Source organism: Medicago sativa, chromosome 3, assembly GCF_051527215.1.
Source record: "Medicago sativa cultivar Bolivia chromosome 3, Bolivia_mono, whole genome shotgun sequence".
Lineage (NCBI taxonomy): Eukaryota > Viridiplantae > Streptophyta > Magnoliopsida > Fabales > Fabaceae > Medicago > Medicago sativa.
The window spans coordinates 77,491,369-77,515,007 of NC_140751.1; the positions used below are offsets into that span (position 1 = coordinate 77,491,369).

Sequence of the window (23,639 nt, forward strand, 5' to 3'; positions counted from 1 at the left end):
TGCAAATAATAAAATATCATTATCACACATTTTCCCTCTTCAATTCAAAATTCAAATCTCAAAATTTTTCAAATCCTTCTTTCCCTCCTACTTTTTCTCTTATCCCAACAAACATCACTTTCAAATTTGAACTCACCTTTCTCTCTAATTCATCTCAAATTTCTTTACTTTTTTTCCTCACTAACACACACCAACATTAAAATGTTATTTCCTCTCATTTTCCCTCTTCAATTCAAAATTCAAAATTCAAATTCATTTAAACCCTTTTTTTCCTCATACATTTTCTCCCTTATCCTATCCAACATTAATTTCCCTCCTACTTTTTCTCTTATCCCAACAAACATCACTTTCAAATTTGAACTCACCTTTCTCTCTAATTCATCTCAAATTTCTTTACTTTTTTTCCTCACTAACACACACCAACATTAAAATGTTATTTCCTCTCATTTTCCCTCTTCAATTCAAAATTCAAAATTCAAATTCATTTAAACCCTTTTTTTCCTCATACATTTTCTCCCTTATCCTATCCAACATTAATTTCCCTCATTCCATTTTTTTACTCTCTCTCATCCTGTTTTTCATCACTTTCTCTTTCATTCCCAAACATTCCACCACTCCCGCTCTTCTCTTACGTTACAACACAAACCTTTTTCTTCATCTTCTTCTTCAAAAAAATCACACCCGAACTCTTTCTCATCTTATTTCAAACGTTATTTCGAATCAATCCTTTTCTATGCATCCTTCACGAAAAGATTATGGGTTTCATGATTCTCAATCTTCTACTTTTGCTTTCTCTCAGTCGCTCATATCTTCGACCCTTTTCGAAAATCAGTTTATGGGTATCAGGATTTGAGTTTCACTGCTGAAAGTTTGTGGGTATGAAGAAGTATTCACTCAACATGTGAAAAAGGGATCAATTTTGAGTGTGAGGTAAATTTTTTTCTGTCTTTGTTAATCTCCTATCAATTTTAGTTAATCTCTTATCAATCTTCTTCCCTTTTCACATTTAGTCTCATGTTTTGAGTTATTTCGTTTTCGTACAGGTTCTTTCGGAGAAAACGAAGAAGAAATTAGGGAAGAATAATAATCAAGGTGAAATATGAATTTCGAAACCCTAATCCATTATTTTCCCATATCAGAAAATAGTCTATTAATTTATCTTTGGTTTTGAATGATTCTGTTTTGTGCATGTTGGAGAAATCTTCACTGATCCATCAAAATCACTTTTGAGAATGACTAATCGGATGGGAACAGGGTATTATTGCTAAAAACTCATTTGAGATTAATTTCTTTTAAATTGAATTTTGTATAATGTTTACAAAAATTCTCTTTTAATTCAGGTGAAGATTCTAGACAAGAAGGACTTTCTTGATTTAACTACATATGCGTGGGTATAATCACTACTTGAAGGTATATACAATTACTTTTATCTATTTTCTGTTGGATGTGTAATTTGATGATTTTTTTAGATTGGTCTTTTGTTGAATATGAGATTTGGTTTTTTTTTAGATTAGTCTTTTGATGAATGTGTACTTTTGAAAATCTATTTTCTGATGAACATGTACTTTGAAATGTGAATTGATTGAGATTAAGTTTATGCTATGTGAAATGTTACTATGATTTTTAGCTTTAATTATGTTACTCTCAACGCTTTTGAAGTAATACTAATAATGTTGCATAGAAACCTTTGTATAAGTTATGTGATTTGGCAATTTAGCTGTTGAACTTTACTAGATCATAGTTACAATACCAAGCAAGTGGGGGTTGGTCTTAGTATCAATTTAATGTTAGGAAATGACATAGCCCTTCAATTGAACTATTGTGCAACAGAAAATCAAGTCATATGCCATCCAAAATGGGTATTTGTATATAATGTTGTACATCTTGAGTTTGAGCACGTCGGTGCTTTAGTTTATAGTGATTTAGAACTATAAGTGATTGAATGAGTAACCTTTGCACGTCATTGAGTGGCCATTTTCTGCTGTTTTTTAGGCTTCTCTACTATAGGTGCAATATTTGTTTGTTCATAATGCATAATAATTTTCAAAACTATATGGATGCATCCTTCAAAATTTGAGATATTTTTGGTTCTATACATTGATATTTTGTTCTTTTGGGATTCTGATTTTTTGGTTGTTTGTAGAGTTTACATATCCTAAACTACTGTGTATCTTTTATAAGCTAATAAATTAATTTGGTATCAACATTGCTAATGCAAAATTATTTATTATGCAGAATTATTTTCTAGGATTATGAGTAGTTTTTTAAGAGAACAACATAGACATGTTCAAGTGAATTTTATATGATCATTTGAAATTTTCTCCAGTAATATAAGGCTATTGATTTTCGTATTTTGGTATTGATTTTATGCATTTTTTTTGCAGCAAATCCTGAAGTACACTGATTTTGTTAGTTACGTGAATGTGTAGATTTATTCAAAGGAATGGAAATGAAGGGTTTATTAGATATGACTCAGGTACGTGCAAATTTTTAGTACGTACATCTTGATCTCTGGTAATTTTGTTCCATAAGGTATGTTATTTTCATGAAAATGAAATTTGTTTTGTTCTCAATCATGTGATTTTATTTTAATTATTTCTTTATTTCGGAATTGTGCTTCTTCGATTATGGTGTTTGATGTAAAAAATGAATGGTTTGCATTTCATTTACATTTTGGATTTAATTTTTTCATTGTTATAGTGAGCGCTCACTAAATGTTTAAGGAAATGTCTCAATATGTATTAAGTAGGATTCGTCTTGCTTCAATTATATTCCTATTTGTATTTCATTAATTGAGATTCTAAATTACGTTTTTCTCTAATATTACTTGGCAGGCTCAGAGTTGTTGATGAAGGTTAGGAATGAGGTAAGTCTTTTGATCAGTTGCCTACAAAATGTCCGTCTATGTATAGTTCTAAGAGAATTCAGAACTAGGTTTTGCTTATTTGTTGCTTGATTGTATGTAAATTTGAAGGTTAAATTTGAAGTCTCTCTTTTTGAAAACTTAGATTATAATACTTAATTATGATCGAAGATTCACATGGTATAACATTAATAATGCCAAACATTTCAAACTGCTCATACAAGATTCTTCTTTCTAATGTCATGAGCTTAAGCTTTTGTAAAATTCTATTATTACATTTTTATAATGTGTTATATTATTAGCTCTTAATGGCAATCTCATATGACTTTTGATATTCCTTAAAGACTTATGCATCAAATTTTTAACCTGTTTACCATTAATATTTCAAGGCTTTTGGGTATAATAGCATTATTAGGTTATAGTCTTATAACTCTCTTCAAGGTTTTCATTAGACAAAGAGAGGTTATCATTAGTCTTATGTATGCAACAGAGAGATTGACATTATGAGCATAAAGTAGAATACATGCAAGTAAGTTTGGCCTCTAACTTGGTTTCTTTTTTAATTTGGTTCAACTATGAGCATATTGTTTTTGAATCCACTTTAAATTCCAAAGCATCTTTTTATCTCAAATTTCTTTTTATTTATTTATTGAAACGACTCATTTTCCACTTACCATGGGATATAGAAAAGCTATGAAAGACAAATATATAGTACAAGAGAACTAAAGTTTTTTGTTTTGCTCAAGGCCATCTGAAAGAGTAAGATAGGTATTGTAACCATCCATAGTTTTCCCTTTTGTTTAAAAAAAAAATGTTGTATGTTTTAGAATAACGTAGTACAAAGGTTACATACACTTAGTAGATTGTGGAGATATTAAGAAAAGTTCACAATTGAATTCCTATTTTGTAGTCTTTTTCTGAGATAAAGTTGGAGCTGAAGAACAAGCAGAGCGACCAAGAGATAAAGTTCAAGGGCAATGCCAAACAAAGACTTTTCTTGATTAATTCTATTGTAGGAGATAAAAAAAAAAACTTTTAGAGTTGATTCATATCATATTCATTTTATTTATTATTATTTTGACAAGAGGTTTGAATTAGACATTCAAGTTAACATTATTCAATTATTTATAGACTTTAGATAAAGTGATTGTGAGTATTTTGCTCATCTTTGTAAATAATTTTATGATTCATATTCATAATGGCATGGGATCTCATGTGGGAATAGATAACTTGATAGGTCAGAATTCATGCCGCCACACTCATAGGTCAGAATTGAGAATACCAATTTTGCAAAAGAAGGTTTTTAATGAACATAATATTTTGATTTTGAGTAATCAAGTAATATGTGTAAATATCTAAAGTGGATTGGCAGGGTCTCTATTATTAGTTACTAATTCTGCAGAAACCAACATTGAACCACTCATTTTAATTTAACACACATTTTGATCATTAGTTGAAATTAGTAATTACGTTTCTCTTCTATTCATTCTATACTCTATAAAAAATGTTGTTTATTATCACAAATTTTAAAATAGTGTCGTGATTTTTTTCCCGTTGCTATCGATAATTTGGATGGTCCTAACTAGAGAACATTGATTTGGAACACAAATGCTTTAGAGTTATATGTCAATGTCTGAATTTATGCTAGACATAAGTGAATGTATAAAAAAACATATATGCTTTAGTGTTTGAACATCTATTTTCTACTTTTATAAGTGGATTATTTTTGCTTATTGTCTCTTATTATAATGACAGATAATGAAAATAAGATCAAATGAATTTGTCTATCAATACCACCCAAGTTTCTCAAACAAGATACAAGCTCAAACCAAAACATTAACTAGACTGATTTTATTATTGAAACTGGTGGGACAAGGGAAATTTGACTACAATCACACTTATGACTTATGAGTATGACCAATTTATTTTTCTTTTGTTTAAGAGATTATGTTTGAGGATTAAAATAATAGGCATGCTAATTGTATTAGTATTGGATTACGACCATTTTTAGCTTCATTTCAAATGCTCTATCAAAATATACTGTAACATTCTATGAACTGATTCAAATTAATTCACATTTATTAAATTTAGAGTGGAAAGTGTCTATATAGGCATGTGTCTATATGTAAGTTCTTGACTAAATATAGATTCCATGTAAGTTCTTATATATATATAAGAAAAAAGGTAATTTTTAAATGCCAAATTCATATGTCCTATATAGATTCCATGTACAACACTAACTGTTGTATTTGCTCTTCAAAGTGTCAACTACTTTTTTGTGTCAGTTATAACATATGTAGTCATTAATTATCATTGATCAGAGATATGTAATTGCTTTAGATTAAATTGAACTATATGTCAAACGATGACATCTTTAATATGATGATGACAACATAATCCGATTTGTCTAACAAATACATTGTATGTTTTTATTTTGGTGATACGTTCAGAGTAATAATTTGTTAACGCCACAAAAAATCTTTGTTCGCCCGTGCGTTGCACGGGTGGAAATACTAGTTACTAATATATACACATGATTCAATACATATCATTTATATAAAAAGACGATGTTGTACACTTTCTAAATCAAATACTCATTTTGCAAATTACATCGGAAAAAGCAATAAGTGCATAATTAAATTAAAGACATAATGAATAATAGAATTTATATATAATCAGTTATATGTAAGTATTTACAATAGACTCGTAATAACTACACATAATTCACAAAAAACAAGAAAAAAGATTTGACGTGGAAGCCGATTCCTCATTCTCCTTTGCTGTATCTCTCTCATCTAGATCACTCTATCTTCCTCACTTGTTTTTATGAACTCTTAGAACAATTGCAAAAGGACCAAGTGATTTGTATTTAGATCACTCTATCTTCCTCTCTTGTTTTTTTTTTTTTTTTTAACTCTTAGAACAATTGCAAAAGGATCAAGTGCTTTGTATTCGTGATATGTAATGTGGTGCTCGATTCTATAAGTGAAGCCCATTCTTCTATTTATAGATCCTTATGCTGGGTTTCTTCTAAATTTAATTCACCACCGCCATTCCACTCGCACTAGCCTCTTTATCTCTTCACATAGGTTGTAGGCTTTTAGTTGTATGGATGGATAAGTAAATCATGATTTTAGGTGCTGCACATCACGACCGAGGGATCGCAATGGCAACGATGGATAGGATATATATATATATATATATATATTTTTTTTTTTTTGTCAAGTAGCATAGTGGATAGAATTCACTCTTTTTAAGGTGAATAACTGGGGCGTCCGGGGTTTGAATCCCGACTCCTGCATACAATAATGCATGTCCATGTCAACTGAACTATACTCACGGGGACTATGATACTTTAATACTCGTCTCGATATATGTATTTTTTTAAAAATGTTCGTATCCAAGCTCATACATAGGCAACAACTTTACTGTCAGTCTCCAATACACATTTAAGTGACATACCCGCACCTATTACTTGTACTTTAGCACCAAAATGACAACAAAAAAACAACAAAAATATAACAATTAATACATAATTTAGAGATGATTCAACAATTTGTATTTGGAACCATATGTATTGATAGTTGACTAACGATAAAAAACGGCAACAATAAAAATGGATGCACAGAAGAAGAACAAATGTCGATTGCTACCTTATGAAAAAGAAGTAGCAACTGGAACTTTTACCTGTGCTACCGCCCGGGTCATAAAAAATGGAGAGGCTAATATATTGTGATATGATCCATTACATAGATAATAAAAGAATGGGTCTTGTTAACGAGTGCCCCCAGGGCGGGGGCACTCTTTAAGCATTCCAAAAGGAGAAATTATTCCATAAAAAAAGTCAAATGTTTCAATTTCCAATACATCAATTGCATAATTTTTCAAAAAAAGTTACCTTTTAAAGGTCTTAAAGAGTGCCCCGGGAGCACTCGTTAACATTTCCCTAAAAGAATTAAGAACATACAATGGTTGTTCACACATTTTGGAAAATCTCCTTATACACTACATTTGAAGTGGTGTTAATACAGTCCTCATTGTCATCTGTTAATAATATTTTTAGGACATTATAAATGTAGTAGACAAAAGCAAAATTTTACAGTACAATCCCAACTTATAATTTTAATGTCATAATTTTAAATAGAACTATAAAAGCAGATTGTGCAATTGATTCAAAATATTTTTAGCGACATTGAGCAGCAATCCATAATTTTTTAACGAAAAAGATTTTGGCAAAAACACCACACAAATTATAAATTACTGAAACAAAGCAAATGTATTTTGATTCCTATCAGTTCTGTGTGTAAGTTTAAAATAGCAGTCATGATTCTATATTTATGTCATTTATATTGTGCACTTAGTTTTAATGATAATTTTCCTTGTAAATTATCATACGTCAACTATCCTACTGTAAATCATCCTACCACTGCTTGTTATAGTAATATGTTTAACTCCCAAAAGAACTAACATAATTATGGCCGAATAAATTAGATTGATGGTAAGTTGAATAACTTATACAAAAACTATATAAGAATAGAAGAACGAAAAAATCCAAAACAATTAGATATGACAGAAACAAATTTGCATATTGTAAATCCCTTCCTAGTAGTAAAATTTGTTGCTTGTTAATATATTTGAGGGATGTAACAAAACGTAAAAATAACAAAACCTAAAAAAATTAGGGTTAATATTAGGAGGGAAAATATTAGGTTTAGTTGTTGCAGACTTAACAAAATTAATAAATAAGGATAAGAATATATTTGAGGGATGTAACAAAACGTAAAAATAAGAAAACCTAAAAAAATTAGGGTTAGTAGTAGGAGGGAAAATATTAGGTTTAGTTGCTGCAGACTTAACAAAATTAATAAATAAGGATATATGAATATGGGCCCGTTTGTTACGGATTAAAATAAAAGTGATTTTCACGTAAAATATTTTAGAGATTTTATGAAAAATCAGAATCTATTTTGCGTTTGTTTACCACGATAAAAATCACTTTTTTTAAACAGATAATTTAATTTGTTTGGATACACCTATATAAAAGGAATTTTTTATTACAAAATTAGTTCAATATTTTAAAACATACTAGACCATCGACCCGTGCTAACGCACGGGTCATTCAAAAGAAAAAATATAGCGCAAATATGAAAGTAAACATCTTACTTGAATCCGAAAAATAGTATAATTCAATTCATAAAATAAATTGTCAGAAACCTTTGTAATGTACCATATTAAACAATTTCCACGACATCGACCCTTGTCAATTTTTGTGTTTACTTCCTTGTCAATTTCTTATTCATATATTAAGAACTCTTGCAAGATACCATAATTTACTTGTGAGACATATTTTGTGTAAAATGATATTTGAAAGACTTCGAATTGAAAACAAAAATTATCAAAAGGTATAAGTTCAAAACCTTAAAAAGACATTTAGAAATTAATTGGAAAGAGAAATTTAATAAAGGGGCTATTAAAAAGTGATTAAATTGGTGAGAAAATATAATTATAAACCATATATTGTATAATGTTATGAAAGATCTAATGGAAGCTGCAACATAATTTTCGAAATCCTATATAGACTCTAAAATTGGAGGATTCCCAATCAATGTTGCTATATATCACCTAGAGTTAAGACAGAGTTAATATCATATATGGTCAGGAATTGAAAATGATACTGTGAATATAATTAAGAAATAAAAATTCATGTCATGGTCAAGTGAAGACAAAAATGAACCAACCTTCTAAGCTCAGCAAAGTAGATGCAGCTCCTCAATTGTTCCTCGCAATGATGAATTCTACAGAAAGGTTGCAATTGGTTGTTTCGTAGATAAATTATTTGCAGCCAAATAACCCTATAATGTAAGATGTAACAATTGTTGAAATTGAATCTATATGCAGAAAACTAACAAAGTAAAAAATGGTGAAACCCCCTAAATTGACAAAAAAAAAATCCAAATCTCAACAATTATTTATATGAACAATTATTTTGATTTGTGAAAGAAGCGTGGAAATAAAATGTAAGAATGTATAACATGGCAATCGAGAACGTTCTTCCAACAACCACCACCACAAAAACATCATTGTTGAGAAATAAAAATTACCATTGATGAAAAAAATTGAAACGCATAAACAAAAATCCTTGCATTTTATACATTGCCATTTAAAGATTCACATATTTAGTTTCATTATTGAAATAAAAAGGGTTAAGAAAATAGAATAGATATGAAATTAGGACCTTTTCATCCAGCAAGAGCATATGAAGGCTACCCTCTTCAGCAGGATTGTTTCGATCAGGAATACTCCACAGGTGAATGACTCTAGCCTTTAAAGCCAACTCAATCTTCCCACACTTGATTTCAGATTCAGTCATCTTTGGAGCAGCAACTGAAATAGCAAAATAAATATGCATGATTAGACTGCAGTGCTTTGAAATGTTAAACAATAATGTAGAATTTCCATAAGGAAGCATCTCCTTTCAACACATATAAGACATAGATAATTACCTCTCTTAGCCTTTTTGTATGGTGGGAGTAGAATAATCTGTTTTTAGTATGACAAAACTGTTACTAAAACACACATGTAGGCATTCAAGAATGTAATAGGATAAGAGACGATTTCAAGCCTAAATCTAAATTCTAAAACACACATTTGTAACGCAAAAAGGGCATGAGTGTTGAAAGTGAAAATCAATGAGGCATTCAATCAAACATATAAAAGTAGAAGAAACTAAAGCTAAAAAACTTAAACAAAAAGCTATTGAATATAAATAAATGCATAAAGAAGAAGGAAACAACTCACCCTTGATTAAGATTCGAGCCACTACATGCAATTACCACCGCAAAAACCATCACCGCGAGCTGTGACATGAAATCACCACCGCAATTGATGTTTCTAAAGCTGCAGCAAGCCTACAGTTTCATATTTTTTGAAGCCAAAATCTGTAATGAGCTGCAATTAACCAAAATCTGTAAATGGTTAAGCGTAAGTAATATAGACAATACCATTTTGAAGTTACTTCTATATAAACACACAAAAAAAACAGAAGAAGAGAAATGAAATTAGAACAAAACAATTATAGAATGGGTGAACAAACTAAAACAAAATTTTATCAGGAAAAAAAACATGAAGAAAGACAGAAGAAAAAAGAGATGAGAAAGTTTGTGCGACATCAACCTCCCTCTCACCTTCACTCTACTTCTTCTTCAAGCACTCCTTGTCCTTCACCTTCTTGCCCTACCCTTCTCTCTCCTTCATCCTGCAATACCATAAATTCACCATTTCAAATTTTAAATATGATCTTCCAAATGCATAAACAAACGAATATGTATCAGATCAATTGAAATTTCACACAAAATTTGAATGAAGCTAGGGTATAGAAAAAATATATTGAAATTACGCAGAATTGAATGATAATCTTACCGAATTGAGTCGATGATTGGATTCGTATTCGGATTCGAGTTCTTCTTCCTCTTCCGATTGATCTCTGAATAGATTATGCATTATCTGCTGCGGTGCCAGTTCCGGTGTTGTTTCTCTTCTCCCGATTGAATAGAAAAAATGTGTAGAGAGATGCATGATTGTTAGGTCCTGGGTTAGGGAAATCGAACAGAGGAATTGTGGGAGAGAGGAGGAAGAAGCTACGGATTTGAGAGAGAAGAAACTATGGTTTTGGAGAGAAAATGAAAGAGAGAGAGAGAGAGAGAGAGAGAGAGAGAGAGAGAGAGAGAGAGAGAGATAGGTGTAGTGAAACAAAGCTAGGCAGAAAAGGGTTGGAAAACGAAAACGTGTAGAAAAAGAAAACTAATAGGAGTAATAGGATTATTTGGTTTCTATTATGTTGTTTGCGGCTTTTTTTTCTCTTCTTTTGTTACTATAGCTGTTTCGTAATTAAGGTTAAGGTAAGGGTTAAAACTGGAATTTTATTCATTAGGGTTTAGGTTTAATTAGGGCTAAAATGTTGGCATGGGTTAACTTTTATATATAGACTAGACCATCGACCCGTGCTAACGCACGGGTCATTCAAAAGAAAAAATATAGCGCAAATATGAAAGTAAACATTTTACTTGAATCCAAAAAATAGTATAATTCAATTCATAAAATAAATTGTCAGAAACCTTTGTAATGTACCATATTAAACAATTTCCACGACATCGACCCTGTTACGGTATCATAACATATAAATTTAATGACATTTTACCCTACAGCTGCCATTCTATTCTTGATTTCATTGTCGGTGTCATAAATGTACAATTGAGCAAACTTTGGGTCATTTCCTTCCATTGGCAGCAAACTACCGATTCGATGATAGTTTTCGCCATTCAAAACAAACGTCGGAGGAGTGTTCCCACTATTCATAGAGCTGTCAATCTTGCCACCCATTGATGTGAAGGCAAACATACTGTTAAAAGATCGAATATTTTCCATAAAGTACTTGCTTCTTCTATTGTCAGAGTAATACAAATCAGCAAGAGGTTCAGGCAATGATGGGTACGCAATTTTGATCCTCCCTTCCCTGCAACACATAGAGAATTCTGGCACTATTGGCTTGCAATCCTTGCGAGTCCTTTCTCCATACCACATGTGTGATCCACAATCTTTGCATATACAATCTGGTTGCCCAAAATCCTCGTAACTTACACTTTCAACAGAATCTAAAAATAACGTGAGTATCATCAATTGTATATATTGTAACAATGTCTCGGATGAAAGCAAACATATTTATATTTAAATTACAAATAATGGTACCTGATCGAATAGACGAAAATATTTCCAACAACATATCAGTGCAATTCTGATGCACAATGTCAGTGCTGATGTCTGTTCAAATACAACAGCTATATACGTTAAGAAATCATATTTGGACCAATATAATTTTACGATGAAAATTCATATTCATCCAATACGATATTAGCAACACAGTATAAATATAAAGTTGCAGGGACAAAAAGCAACATTACCTGAATTTGGTGGGATATCTTCGTCTTCCTGATTTTGAAGGCATTTTTCAACTATTGATTCTTCATTAGTAGATGTGACAGACGACAAAATTGTGTATGTGGCTTGAAAAAGATGGTTCTGGTTTACACTTACATCATCATCCAAATGAATCACTGAATCAAATGAAATAAACAAATTTGAGAGGGTTGTAATGTTCTTTTCAGCTTAATTGTTTTTCTTATAACTTTCAGTTTTTGTAAAGAAACAAAGTGTTCTACCAACTGAGATATAAGAAATCCAAACAAAGCAGCATATGTATATCAACTAAGATAGTAAAATTTATGCAGAAAAGTCTCAACTATTACTTGAGCATCTAATGCACTATTTGTTTAGTCTTAGTTCCTAATATATCTTTCACTATTTGAGCATCTAATGCACTACTTGGGCTGGCTGTTCATTTTCAATATATTCTTCCCTGTTTCCATGTACGAAATCTCTCTAATATATCTTTTCTTTCTTTCTTCTTTCTGTACTGAGTAAATATATTTCCTATGTATTTGGAGAAAAAAGTACTGTAATACAAACTTGTTAGATAGTAATTTAACACTAATTTAAATCATTTAGAGCAACTGCATAGTGTGCAAAACTGACATACACCTGGTATATTAAAATTTAGTTTTTGGTCAAATAGGTGTGTGTGCTTCTATTTTAATCTAAATAGAATAGCATAGAAACCAAGTGTGTTCATTGCTAGTTTACCTTCATTGTCTGGTATATCAGAATCCTCGCGGTTTTCATCGCATGTGCCATCGAAAGATCCAACAGAATGGTCGTGAGACACATGTGTGGCATTTGCTAAAACATGTCCACTGGTTCCAAGGATTTCATTGGTCTGGCTGTTAGAACCGCGCCTATTCGGCACTTCTGCAAAGAAACATCCATGTTTTAGCAAAATTAGGTGAAACAATATAATACCCCAAATTTTTTAACAAATGACATGATAGTATACAGGAGCTCAATCTAATAAATTAAGTTGCCGAGAAAACACTCATAGAATATGTGTAAGTTTGAACAATCATATTAGAATATGTGTTAAGCTCATTTACATTGTATTCGAAGGGATTCGTAAGCCTAGCTCTGAGTTTCAAGTTGCAAATATTAGAATATATGCTAGAATAACCATTAGTAAATGTGATCAATTGAAACCAACATTCCTGCTGAATCAACATGCCACACACCAGAGATTAAAACGAACCAAAACAGCCGCAAATATTCTAAAGAAAATATATAGATATCAAATAAGAAAAAAGATACTACATGCCAATCATAAAACCTTCACTCCAACTCCACCAAAATCAGTATACTTCAAAAAACAGTCCAATGTCAGATCTGGAAGGAAAAAAAAAATCAGCAAAGGCACTTCTGCAATCAACAAAAGAGGCAGCAACAACTAAAGCAAAACCAAACCAACAATAAACAGATAAAAACAGAAAATTCCAAGATAATGTCCAACTTATCAATACAAAATAGGATTTCATCACATTTAAAAATAAGGAATAAGTTGGGAAACCCCTTAAATTGACAAAAAAAAAACATCCAAATCTCAACAATTATTTATATGAACAATTATTTTGATTTGTGAAAGAAGCGTGGAAATAAAATGTAAGAATGTATAACATGGCAATCGAGAACGTTCTTCCAACAACCACCACCGCAAAAACATAATTGTTGAGAAATAAAAATTACCATTGATGAAAAAAATTGAAACGCATAAACAAAAATCCTTGCATTTTATACATTGCCATTTAAAGATTCACATATTTAGTTTCATTATTGAAATAAAAAGGGTTAAGAAAATAGAACAGATATGAAATTAGGACCTTTTCATCCAGCAAGAGCATATGAAGGCTACCCTCTTCAGCATGATTGTTTCGATCAGGAATACTCCACAGGTGAATGACTCTAGCCTTTAAAGCCAACTCAATCTTCCCACACTTGATTTTAGATTCAGTCATCTTTGGAGCAGCAACTGAAATAGCAAAATAAATATGCATGATTAGACTGCATTGCTTTGAAATGTTAAACAATGATGTAGAATTTCCATAAGGAAGCATATCCTTTCAACACATATAAGACATAGATACTTACCTCTCTTAGCCTTTTTGTATGGTGGGAGTAGAATAATCTGTTTTTAGTATGACAAAACTGTTACTAAAACACACATGTAGGCATTCAAGAATGTAATAGGATAAGAGACGATTTCAAGCCTAAATCAAAATTCTAAAACACACATTTGTAACGCAAAAAGGGCAAGAGTGTTGAAAGTGAAAATCAATGAGGCATTCAATCAAACATGTAAAAGTAGAAGAAACTAAAGCTAAAAAACTTAAACAAAAAGCGATTGAATATAAATAAATGCATAAAGAAGAAGGAAACAACTCACCCTTGATTAAGATTCGAGCCATTACATGCAATTACCACCGCAAAAACCATCACCGCGAGCTGTGACATGAAATCACCACCGCAATTGATGTTTCTAAAGCTGCAGCAAGCCTACAGTTTCATATTTTTTGAAGCCAAAATCTGTAATGAGCTGCAATTAACCAAAATCTGTAAATGGTTAAGCGTAAGTAATATAGACAATACCATTTTGAAGCTACTTCTATATAAACACACAAAAAAAACAGAAGAGGAGAAATGAAATTAGAACAAAACAATTATAGAATGGGTGAACAAACTAAAACAAAATTTTATCAGGAAAAAAACATGAAGAAAGATAGAAGAAAAAAGAGATGAGAAAGTTTGTGCGACATCAACCTCCCTCTCACCTTCATTCTCTACTTCTTCTTCAAGCACTCCTTGTCCTTCACCTTCTTGCCCTACCCTTCTCTCTCCTTCATCCTGCAATACTATAAATTCACCATTTCAAATTTCAAATATGATCTTCCAAATGCATAAACAAACGAATATGTATCAGATCAATTGAAATTTCACACAAAATTTGAATGAAGCTAGGGTATAGAAAAAATATATTGAAATTACGCAGAATTGAATGATAATCTTACCGAATTGAGTCGATGATTGGATTCGTATTCGGATTCGAGTTCTTCTTCCTCTTCCGATTGATCTCTGAATAGATTATGCATCATCTGCTGCGGTGCCAGTTCCGGTGTTGTTTCTCTTCTCCCGATTGAACAGAAAAAATGTGTAGAGAGAGATGCATGATTGTTAGGTCCTGGGTTAGGGAAATCGAACAGAGGCATTGTGGAAGAGAGGAGGAAGAAGCTACGGTTTTGAGAGAGAAGAAACTATGGTTTTGGAGAGAAAATGAAAGAGAGAGAGAGATAGGTGTAGTGAAACAAAGCTAGGCAGAAAAGAGTTGGAAAACGAAAACGCGTAGAAAAAGAAAACTAATAGGAGTAATAGGATTATTTGGTTTCTATTATGTTGTTTGCGGCTTTTTTTTCTCTTCTTTTGTTACTATAGCTGTTTCGTAATTAAGGTTGAGGTAAGGGTTAAAACTGGAATTTTATTCATTAGGGTTTAGGTTTAATTAGGGCTAAAATGTTGGCATGAGTTAACTTTTATATATAGATAGACGAAAACGCGTAGAAAAAGAAAACTGATAGGAGTAATAGGATTATTTGGTTTCTATTATGTTGTTTGCGGCTTTTTTTTCTCTTCTTTTGTTACTATAGCTGTTTCGTAATTAAGGTTGAGGTAAGGGTTAAAACTGGAATTTTATTCATTAGGGTTTAGGTTTAATTAGGGCTAAAATGTTGGCATGAGTTAACTTTTATATATAGATAGATTTTCTCTCTTCTCCAAAAAAATCTATTTTTTGAGAAGCTGCTCTTAACAGCTTCTCATTTGAAGCTGTTTTTAGATTTTTTTTAGATTCTGATTTTTTTAAAAAGCTGTAACAAACGGATGCAAAACTCTTAAAAGTGATTATTTTTTTAAAAAAAGTGATATTTTCCTGAAGAAAGTTATAACAAACGGGCTCTATATTTGAGGGATGTAACAAAACGTACAAATAACAAAACCTAAAAAAATTAGGGTTAGTATTAGGAGGGAAAATATTAGGTTTAGTTGTTGCAGACTTAACAAAATCTTATTATTATTATTATTATTATTATTATTATTATTATTATTATTATTATTATTATTATTATTATTATTATTATTATTATTATTATTATATAATAAAGCTTAACCCCTAGAGCTATTTCTAACCCTAATATTTTCCCCCCATTTCTCCCTCCACTTTTCTGAGCCATTGGATCTTGCACATTTAGGCGCCATTCAATTTTAGCCATTGATCATCTTACTTAATTAATGCCAGCCGAATTTTGTTATCAAGTTTGCTATAATTTTGGCCATCCAAATCCTTATTATTTTTTTTTTTGAATTCCTATCCTCCTTTTTTTTATTCCTATCCTCCTTTTTTATTCGAATCCTTATTTTTTTTTTTTTAATTCCTATCCTCTTTTTTTTTAATTCCTATCCTCCTTTTGGCCGGCCGAATCCTTATTATTTTTTTTTGAATTCCTATCCTCCTTTTTTTTTTATTCCTATCCTTCTTTTTTTTTTAAGCAAATATTTTCTACACTTTTAGGTTTGCAATTATTTAACATAACAAATTCCATCTAAAAAAATGCATCGCACCAATTTTATTCCTATCCTCCTGCCTTTTTTTTTTATGAAGCAAATATTTTCTACCCTAATCTATTTATCTATAAAAGTTAACCCGAAAGCTTATTTTAGCTCTAATTTTAACCTAAACCCTATTGCTGAAATTTACTGTTTTAACCCTAAAGTTTAATTTCGATTTGTTTAACCCTATTAACCCTATTTTTTTGCAAGCCAAAAATCGTATTGTTCCTAATCGTTTCCTACTAAACAGATAAACGTAAAAAAAAAATCACTCCTATTAACAAATTGTTCCTATCCACTCATATTAACAAAATATTATTAACAATAAAAACAACAAATCTGTTGCATATCCACTCTTATCTGTCGCTATAGTCCTTCTTAACAAATTCCACTCCCATTTATCTGTTGCATATCCACTCCTATTTTTTTGACAATACAGATCGCTCCAACCTTTATTAACAAAATTACCAAAATTTTCTTGCATTAATTTCGGTCATTCCTGCCAACTACCCACTGATCCATTAAACATTTAATGTGGCCTTCCATATCTCTTCATGCAGCAAGTGAATTTGTATTCCACGAGAAGTCTCTCCAACTCCCCAATTCATTGTGTACACATGTCACCATGATTCAAATTCATTTTGTCTATGAGTCCGATATAAATAGTGGCATGCACATACCTTTGTGGTACAGTTAATCTTAATGGATTTCCATACAATTTCTGTTCTAATCAATCTAATCATGTTTCATTGAATATATTTGGTTCTAATCAGTTGCTTGGTGTTTTTTTGTGTAGCTCCTTTGAATCTAAATCCAGTCACTGATTTTGACAAAATTGTGAATAAATTACGACTTCAATACAAAAGGATTTGCATTCAGTTTCATGTTAGGGATGTAAGAATGCAACAGTGTCGTTTTTTTTCCTGTGCTGGACTTGAATCAATGTGGTAACAATTTGTTATTCTCTTTTTATGCAGGGCACTAGAAGGCCTACTCAAGGAGCAGCAAGGATGATCTTTAATTTCCTGTTTTCTGTATCACTCAGTTTCTTAAGGTTGTACCAGCGCCGCTCCTCCTGTTTACCTCCTATTTTCTCTCATCATTTTTATTCATGTGCAGTTCCTTTTCTTTTGAGGATAGTTGGTTTATCTTCAATTGTTGACATTTTCTTAATGTGTATATGAATGGCTAAAATGGATTATTGATTCGTTCGAGGTACAAATTGTTTTCTTAATTTGCTTTGGAATAGTGAGTTTTAGGACTGTTCTTCATCGACAACATGGTTTGGGCTACAATTACATTGATGTTGTCCCTCCTCACTATTGCAGATTCAAGTGTGTATTGTCTTTAATATTCATCCAAATTCCCTCCTCTACAAATTATGTAAGTTGAATCATCTTTCATTTTCATTTTTTATTTTGTTTTATGGGTTTGATTAGAAACAGTTTAAAAATCTTTTTGGGGATTTTTACCAAAAAAATTCTTCAACAATGATTGATAAGGAGGATAATACTTCAAAGCCTTTTGATGCAGAGACAAAAAGTTGGGTATATTGTGTTATTTGAAGCCATCCGAACTATATAAAATTATAAATAGGATTTCACCTTTAATTTATCCCATCAACCTATAAATAGAGTGATCACTCATGACTCTGACATTGAGAAGGGCATATATAACTCCGTTTTGCATATTAGTTTTAGTCCTTTTTATTTTTGAAATAATATTAGCTTTAGTCCTTGATATCTAAGTTCTTTGTATATTCCACAACATTTTTTCCCCAATATAATGGAATTGGGGAGCAAAAAAACTATATGTAATAGCACTAATCCTCATTTGAAATATATGAATCTTTTTTTTTTTTTTGCAAAAAAAGCTTAAGTGTGTTTTATTGGATGAATATGAATCTTTTGTTGTTTTTTTTATGCATAAACTTTTGATCATAAAGATAAAATAGGGTGTTGAATAAGTGTTAGGGAATATGAGATGTGTACATGTATCATTGTGTTGTTGTTTCTTACAAGTTAAAGCTGTTTTTTTTTACTGGTATTAATTTTTTTTCTTTCACATTGACAGATTCATATTGTAGCATTTCAGAAAGAGAATGTAACCAAAAAGCTTTTCAGAAAGAGAAAAGAAATAGGATACTCATAGCATGATTCTCAATGGAAGAAAGATAGTAGCAATGACCAAAAAATAGAAAGTTTAAGCCACTTCACATTATTATTGTTGAGATTCTGAAATGGAAAATTCTATTGTTTAATGGTAAAAAATGGGAAATTCTTTGTATATATCTCTAAACTTAATACATATATTTAAACTTCTATATAAATAATTATTCTTCTGGATTATATAATTGACTTTAAGCCTCAATGTGGAAACTAGGCATGGCAATGGGGCGGGGTGGGGACGGGTTTTACCTTCCCCGTCCCCATACCCGATTTGAATATACTTACCCGTTACCCTACCCATACCCATCGGGGAAGAGAAATTGAATCTCATCCCCGTCCCCGACGGGTTCGGGTATCCCCGCCCCATCCCCGTCCCTGCATTGAATAATTTTTTTAATAAAAAGTAGAAGTTTTTTTTCATCCCCAAGAGCATCGTTGTAATACATTATCCAACAATACGTTCACTTTAACATTTGTTAGACGGATTGATTTAGTTGATCCTTTAAATATCAATGGTAGTTTTTATTAAAATGATAATTATCAAACAAAATAACTTGACATATCATCATAAAATAATTTTTTACATTTGGGACGGGTTTGGGTATGGGTTCGGGGTGGGTACCTATATACCCGTTACCCGTCCCATACCCATGTTTTGAAATCGGGGAAAACTCATACCCATACCCAAACCCAGTCAAACCGGGGAAAACCCGTCAAATTGGGTTTGGTTCGGGCGGGTAACCGCGGGTATGGGTTTTGATGCCATGTCTAGTGGAAACTCTAACAATCGGTTTAGTCATCATCCAAAAAAGTACATAGGTACCATACCACCTATAAATGGTTGTTTAAAGGGATCCTATTGTAAACTGAAAAAAGGACATCACCAATTTTACTTCAAATTTTAGTTAATATCAGTAAAATATGTGGTTTTTTTATAGTTAACGGGTCTTAATTATTAGTTATAGTTCTACTTATTTTGATTTTTGAGATCATGCTAACATGTGCGTTAATTTTCCTTTTAAAAAAAAATATTTTCCTAACTTTTGTTATCAAAAAGCAAACAAATAAGCTTAATAAATTACTCCCTCCGGTCACATTTATAAGCAAAAAATCACTTTTTAGATTCATTCAATACTTAATGTATTTGGTCAATATATAGACCAAATTCATTATTTCTTCAATGAACCTAAAAAGTGTATTTTTGCTTATAAATGTGACTGGGGGGAGTATGTTTTTGGATCTGCTAAAAGTAAATAGATGTTTTGGTAAGATTCAAATGTTATGAAGATTTTTATTTTTATTGCAACATTTATCTCTATTAATTTCTTTTGTAATTTTTAATAGTGTCAACCTGTTTTGTAATTTTAAATTTTTGACATTTCACCATCAAATAATGGCCATAACCGATGAAATCAATTTTCAATTCATTTTATTTTTTAATTTTTATATGACTTCTATTAAACTATATATGTTTACATTGTTGCGCCTTATTCGTTTAACTTCTTCTTGGAAAGACCCGTGCGGTAGCACGGGTCAAGAGTCTAGTTAATAAATAAGGATATCCTTATTTATTAATTTTGTTACGTCTGCAGCAATTTAACCTAATTTTTTCCCGCTCATTTGCTTTATTAGGTTTGCAATTATTTAACCTAACAAATTTCATCTAAAAAAATGCATCGCACCAATTTCATTCTATCCTCTTGCCTTTTTTTTCTACACTTATCCTTATTTATTAAAATTTTGTTACGTCTGCAGCAATTTAGCCTAATTTTTCCTTATTTTTTAATTTTGTTAGGTCTGCAACAATTTAACCTAATTTTTTCCTGCTCATTTGCTTTATTAGGTTTGCAATTATTTAACCTAACAAATTCCATCTAAAAAAATGCATCGCACCAATTTCATTCATATCCTCTTGCCCTTTTTTTAAATTTTATTAGGTTTGCAGCAACTTAACCTAATAATTTCCCTCTAAAATGTTGTATCAGGTTAGCAGCAATTTAACCTAACAAATTCCATCTAAAATGCAGTGCATCAATTTAACCTAAAAAATTCCCTCTAAAATGCAGTAATCCCTAAAATTTCTGCTCGCTTTTCATTCCTATCAAGTTTTGTCATCGTTTGTATATATCTATTGTTTCTGTAGACTTTTTTTTTTTACAATAATTAATGTTAATATTCCTGAAGTCCAATAACTTTAAACCAAATATTCTCATACTTCTTTATTTTCATACGTCTTTAAAATTTTATTTTATGGCAAAGTATTATACCTTTTAACATATTATTTTATTTATGATGCAGACTATGAATATTATTTTCTACCACTATAAGGCAAGTATTGATAGCTTATTTAGGTGCGAAACTAAAGTCAATATTTGTTGGTTAAAGGATTTTAACCATTAATATGTTATGTTGTTTAATGAATTTTATTTATGAATTTAAATTATTTCAACCTAATATATTTATGTTTGCCCGAACACAAAAATTTGCTTATAATAATTAACCCGGGCAACGCCAGGTATTTAGACTAGTAAGGATATATTTGAGGGATGTAACAAAATGTAAAAATAACAAAACCTAAAAAATTTAGGGTTAGTATTAGGAGGGAAAATATTAGGTTTAGTTACTGCAGACTTAACAAAATTAATAAATAAGGATAACGATTGTTTAGCTTACAATTAATCAACTTTAATAGTATATAAATTTAAATTATATATATTATATATGTGTGGGTTGGGAATTAAACTGACTGTACCAACACACATAACCATTCAAATATATGGATAATTACCCGAGCCTAAACTCGGACTCATAAATGCAAGTATTTACCTTGCCCATCATTGTGGATATTTTTGTGTGCGCCCAACGAATATATATGAAATCTTGGTGGAGTTTCACATGGGAAAGGGCAATCCTTTCCCACCATGGGAAAGCCAATTTCATCCATTAGATCAACTAAGGAATACAGTCTTATCATACACTGTCAACACTACATTTAATTGTCACTATCTTCCATCATCATCTTTCTCCCTCATCCCCACCAACCCACCACCATCAACGGTGCAACACATCAAAACCACCTTACAGTCACAACCGGATCCCTCTTCTCTCTCAGCTACCAACACATTTTCTCTCAACAAGAACACTGTATGTTCTAACAACACTCCAACTTCACCACTCTTTTTTTTTTTGACAGAAACTTCACCACTCTTATCAACCATTTCATCCCAAACAGCAAACTCTCATAACACATCTCTTTCCAAAATCTTGATTTTGCATAGCATAATGGGAAAAAAAATCAAATCAAAACAGCAATAATTGGTTGATTTTAGAGTTGGGCAATTAAAAACTGTAATTTACATTCATGATTTCATCACGGATATTCATCAATCTCTTATTCTCAACAACTTAACCATTAATCTTGAACCTAATGTTTTTATATTTAAGTTAATGTTTTTTTAATGGAAACAATTTAATTGATTTTTGGTGTTTTGTGTTAAGACTTACGGAGGTTCATTATGTTTCTTTTGGTGTTTTGCTTATAGATTTAGTTAGATTCATTCCTCTGAACTTAAACAACATATTTAGTTATATTTTGCTTAAGGAGGACATGAGGGTGGAAAATATTGTAATGTAAAATTTCAGATCTGAACATATCAATACTCATGGAGGTTGTAGTCATTGGTGGTGGTAGGTTCCTGGTATAGTCTGATGGAGGTTGAAGAAAATGGTGAAAGAGAAAGAGAAAAAAATATAGTGTGGTGTGACCATGATAAAATCAGCAATCTAATGGCTAAAAAAAGCTTTCCCATGGTGGGAAAGGATTGCCCTTTCCCATGTGAAACTCCACCTGAAATCTTTTCTCGCATTCTTATATGAGCATCCTTTTTACCCGTATGCGAAAGAAAATATTTGCTAGGCGAATTCAGTCCGCCTAGGGAATCGAGGTTTCTTCAAATGGTAGAAAATGTGAGCTCATTCAACAAGTAACTAAAATAGCCTTAATTCGTCAGGTGAATTATGGATTGTCTAGTGAATCTGCTCTTGCATTTCCCTCAAATTCTCCGGAATAATTCGCTTTGACCTCCCTCCTACTCACCTAGTGAATGCGCTCTGAATTAGAATCCTTAGATTTTATCATTCTTGATAATTAAGCTAAAAAAAAACCTGCAAAATTGAAAGGAAATAGATAAACGCAACTTAACTGCTCTTTTTTTCTTTCAAAAATAAACGACATTCATTCATTCAAATTGATAGAGTACATCGATAAAATACAAATTCAAACTTGCTAAAAACAAAAAGGATGAATAAGCGAACAAACTCACAACATCCATGCTAATAGCATAAAAAGGCAAAATACATATGCCTACAAATATGATTGTATTAAAGTCTCCAGTTCTACAACGTTGACGATGTCAAGTCATTTATTGAGTCTGTACTTTTTCAAAGTTAATCTTTAAATTAAACTTGAATCAAATAAATACCGCACTAAGACGGAAAATAAAAAACACACCGTCAAAGAGAGAAAATCAAAACAAAGTCGTAGAAAGATGATGAAATCACAAAAACAAATTGGGTACTTATTTTAAATTGGGGTGGTTCCCTCAACAAAAAATAATTTGGGGTGGTGGACTGGTGGTTATATAAATTAGTTGGAAAAAAAGTTTAATAGATACCCTGAAAATTAACATGATTTTGACCATGAATCAACTTCTTTGTTTGGCTTTTCTAGCATCACATATCTTTCACTTAGATGACAGGATTCCTTGCATGGTCACTTAATCGTTTGTTTGCCGAATTTCGCCAACAAAATAATTATTAACAGTAGTTAAGAGGGTTTACAATTTTATACGTACAAAAATTGTATGAGATTGTTTGTTATTTTTTTCAATGTTTGGTTGAATAATATTTTTTGTGAGTTGTTTTCGTTTATTTTTACTCCTTATATTAGTGTGTTTCCGGTTGTCTAAATTTTTCTCTTGATTATTTCCTAATAGGCAATATATAAGATATAAAAC

At 31.2% G+C, this 23,639-nt stretch overlaps 1 protein-coding gene and 2 long non-coding RNA genes across 14 annotated transcripts; 1 reads left to right on the top strand and 2 right to left on the bottom strand.

The window, feature by feature from the left end:
- The first annotated feature begins 520 nt into the window (after window positions 1-520).
- LOC146940425 (uncharacterized) lies at window positions 521-4,092 on the top strand. Of its 12 annotated transcripts, XR_015032007.1 has the most exons (8): window positions 534-930; window positions 1,044-1,255; window positions 1,341-1,410; window positions 2,385-2,476; window positions 2,835-2,866; window positions 3,354-3,392; window positions 3,550-3,631; window positions 3,774-4,092. It is a non-coding gene; the product is annotated as an uncharacterized LOC146940425 (long non-coding RNA). The 12 variants fall into 12 exon arrangements; XR_015032011.1 differs by lacking the exon at window positions 3,354-3,392 and having other exon boundaries at window positions 531-930; window positions 2,430-2,476; XR_015032005.1 differs by having other exon boundaries at window positions 532-930; window positions 2,835-3,392.
- Window positions 4,093-8,642: 4,550 nt separating this feature from the next.
- On the bottom strand, window positions 8,643-9,868 carry LOC146940426 (uncharacterized). The gene is made up of 3 exons (XR_015033494.1): window positions 9,662-9,868; window positions 9,099-9,403; window positions 8,643-8,715 (listed from the first exon to the last, which is right to left on the bottom strand). It is a non-coding gene; the product is annotated as an uncharacterized LOC146940426 (long non-coding RNA).
- A 1,052-nt stretch (window positions 9,869-10,920) lies between these two features.
- LOC146940427 (uncharacterized) lies at window positions 10,921-15,063 on the bottom strand. Its single transcript, XM_085749876.1, has 8 exons — window positions 14,866-15,063; window positions 14,618-14,701; window positions 13,949-13,985; window positions 13,713-13,829; window positions 12,560-12,724; window positions 11,821-11,973; window positions 11,609-11,680; window positions 10,921-11,514 (listed from the first exon to the last, which is right to left on the bottom strand). Exons 1-8 carry the CDS (start codon window positions 15,061-15,063, stop codon window positions 11,057-11,059), a joined length of 1,284 nt encoding a protein of 427 aa, XP_085606002.1. The 3' UTR covers window positions 10,921-11,056.
- Window positions 15,064-23,639: the final 8,576 nt, after the last annotated feature.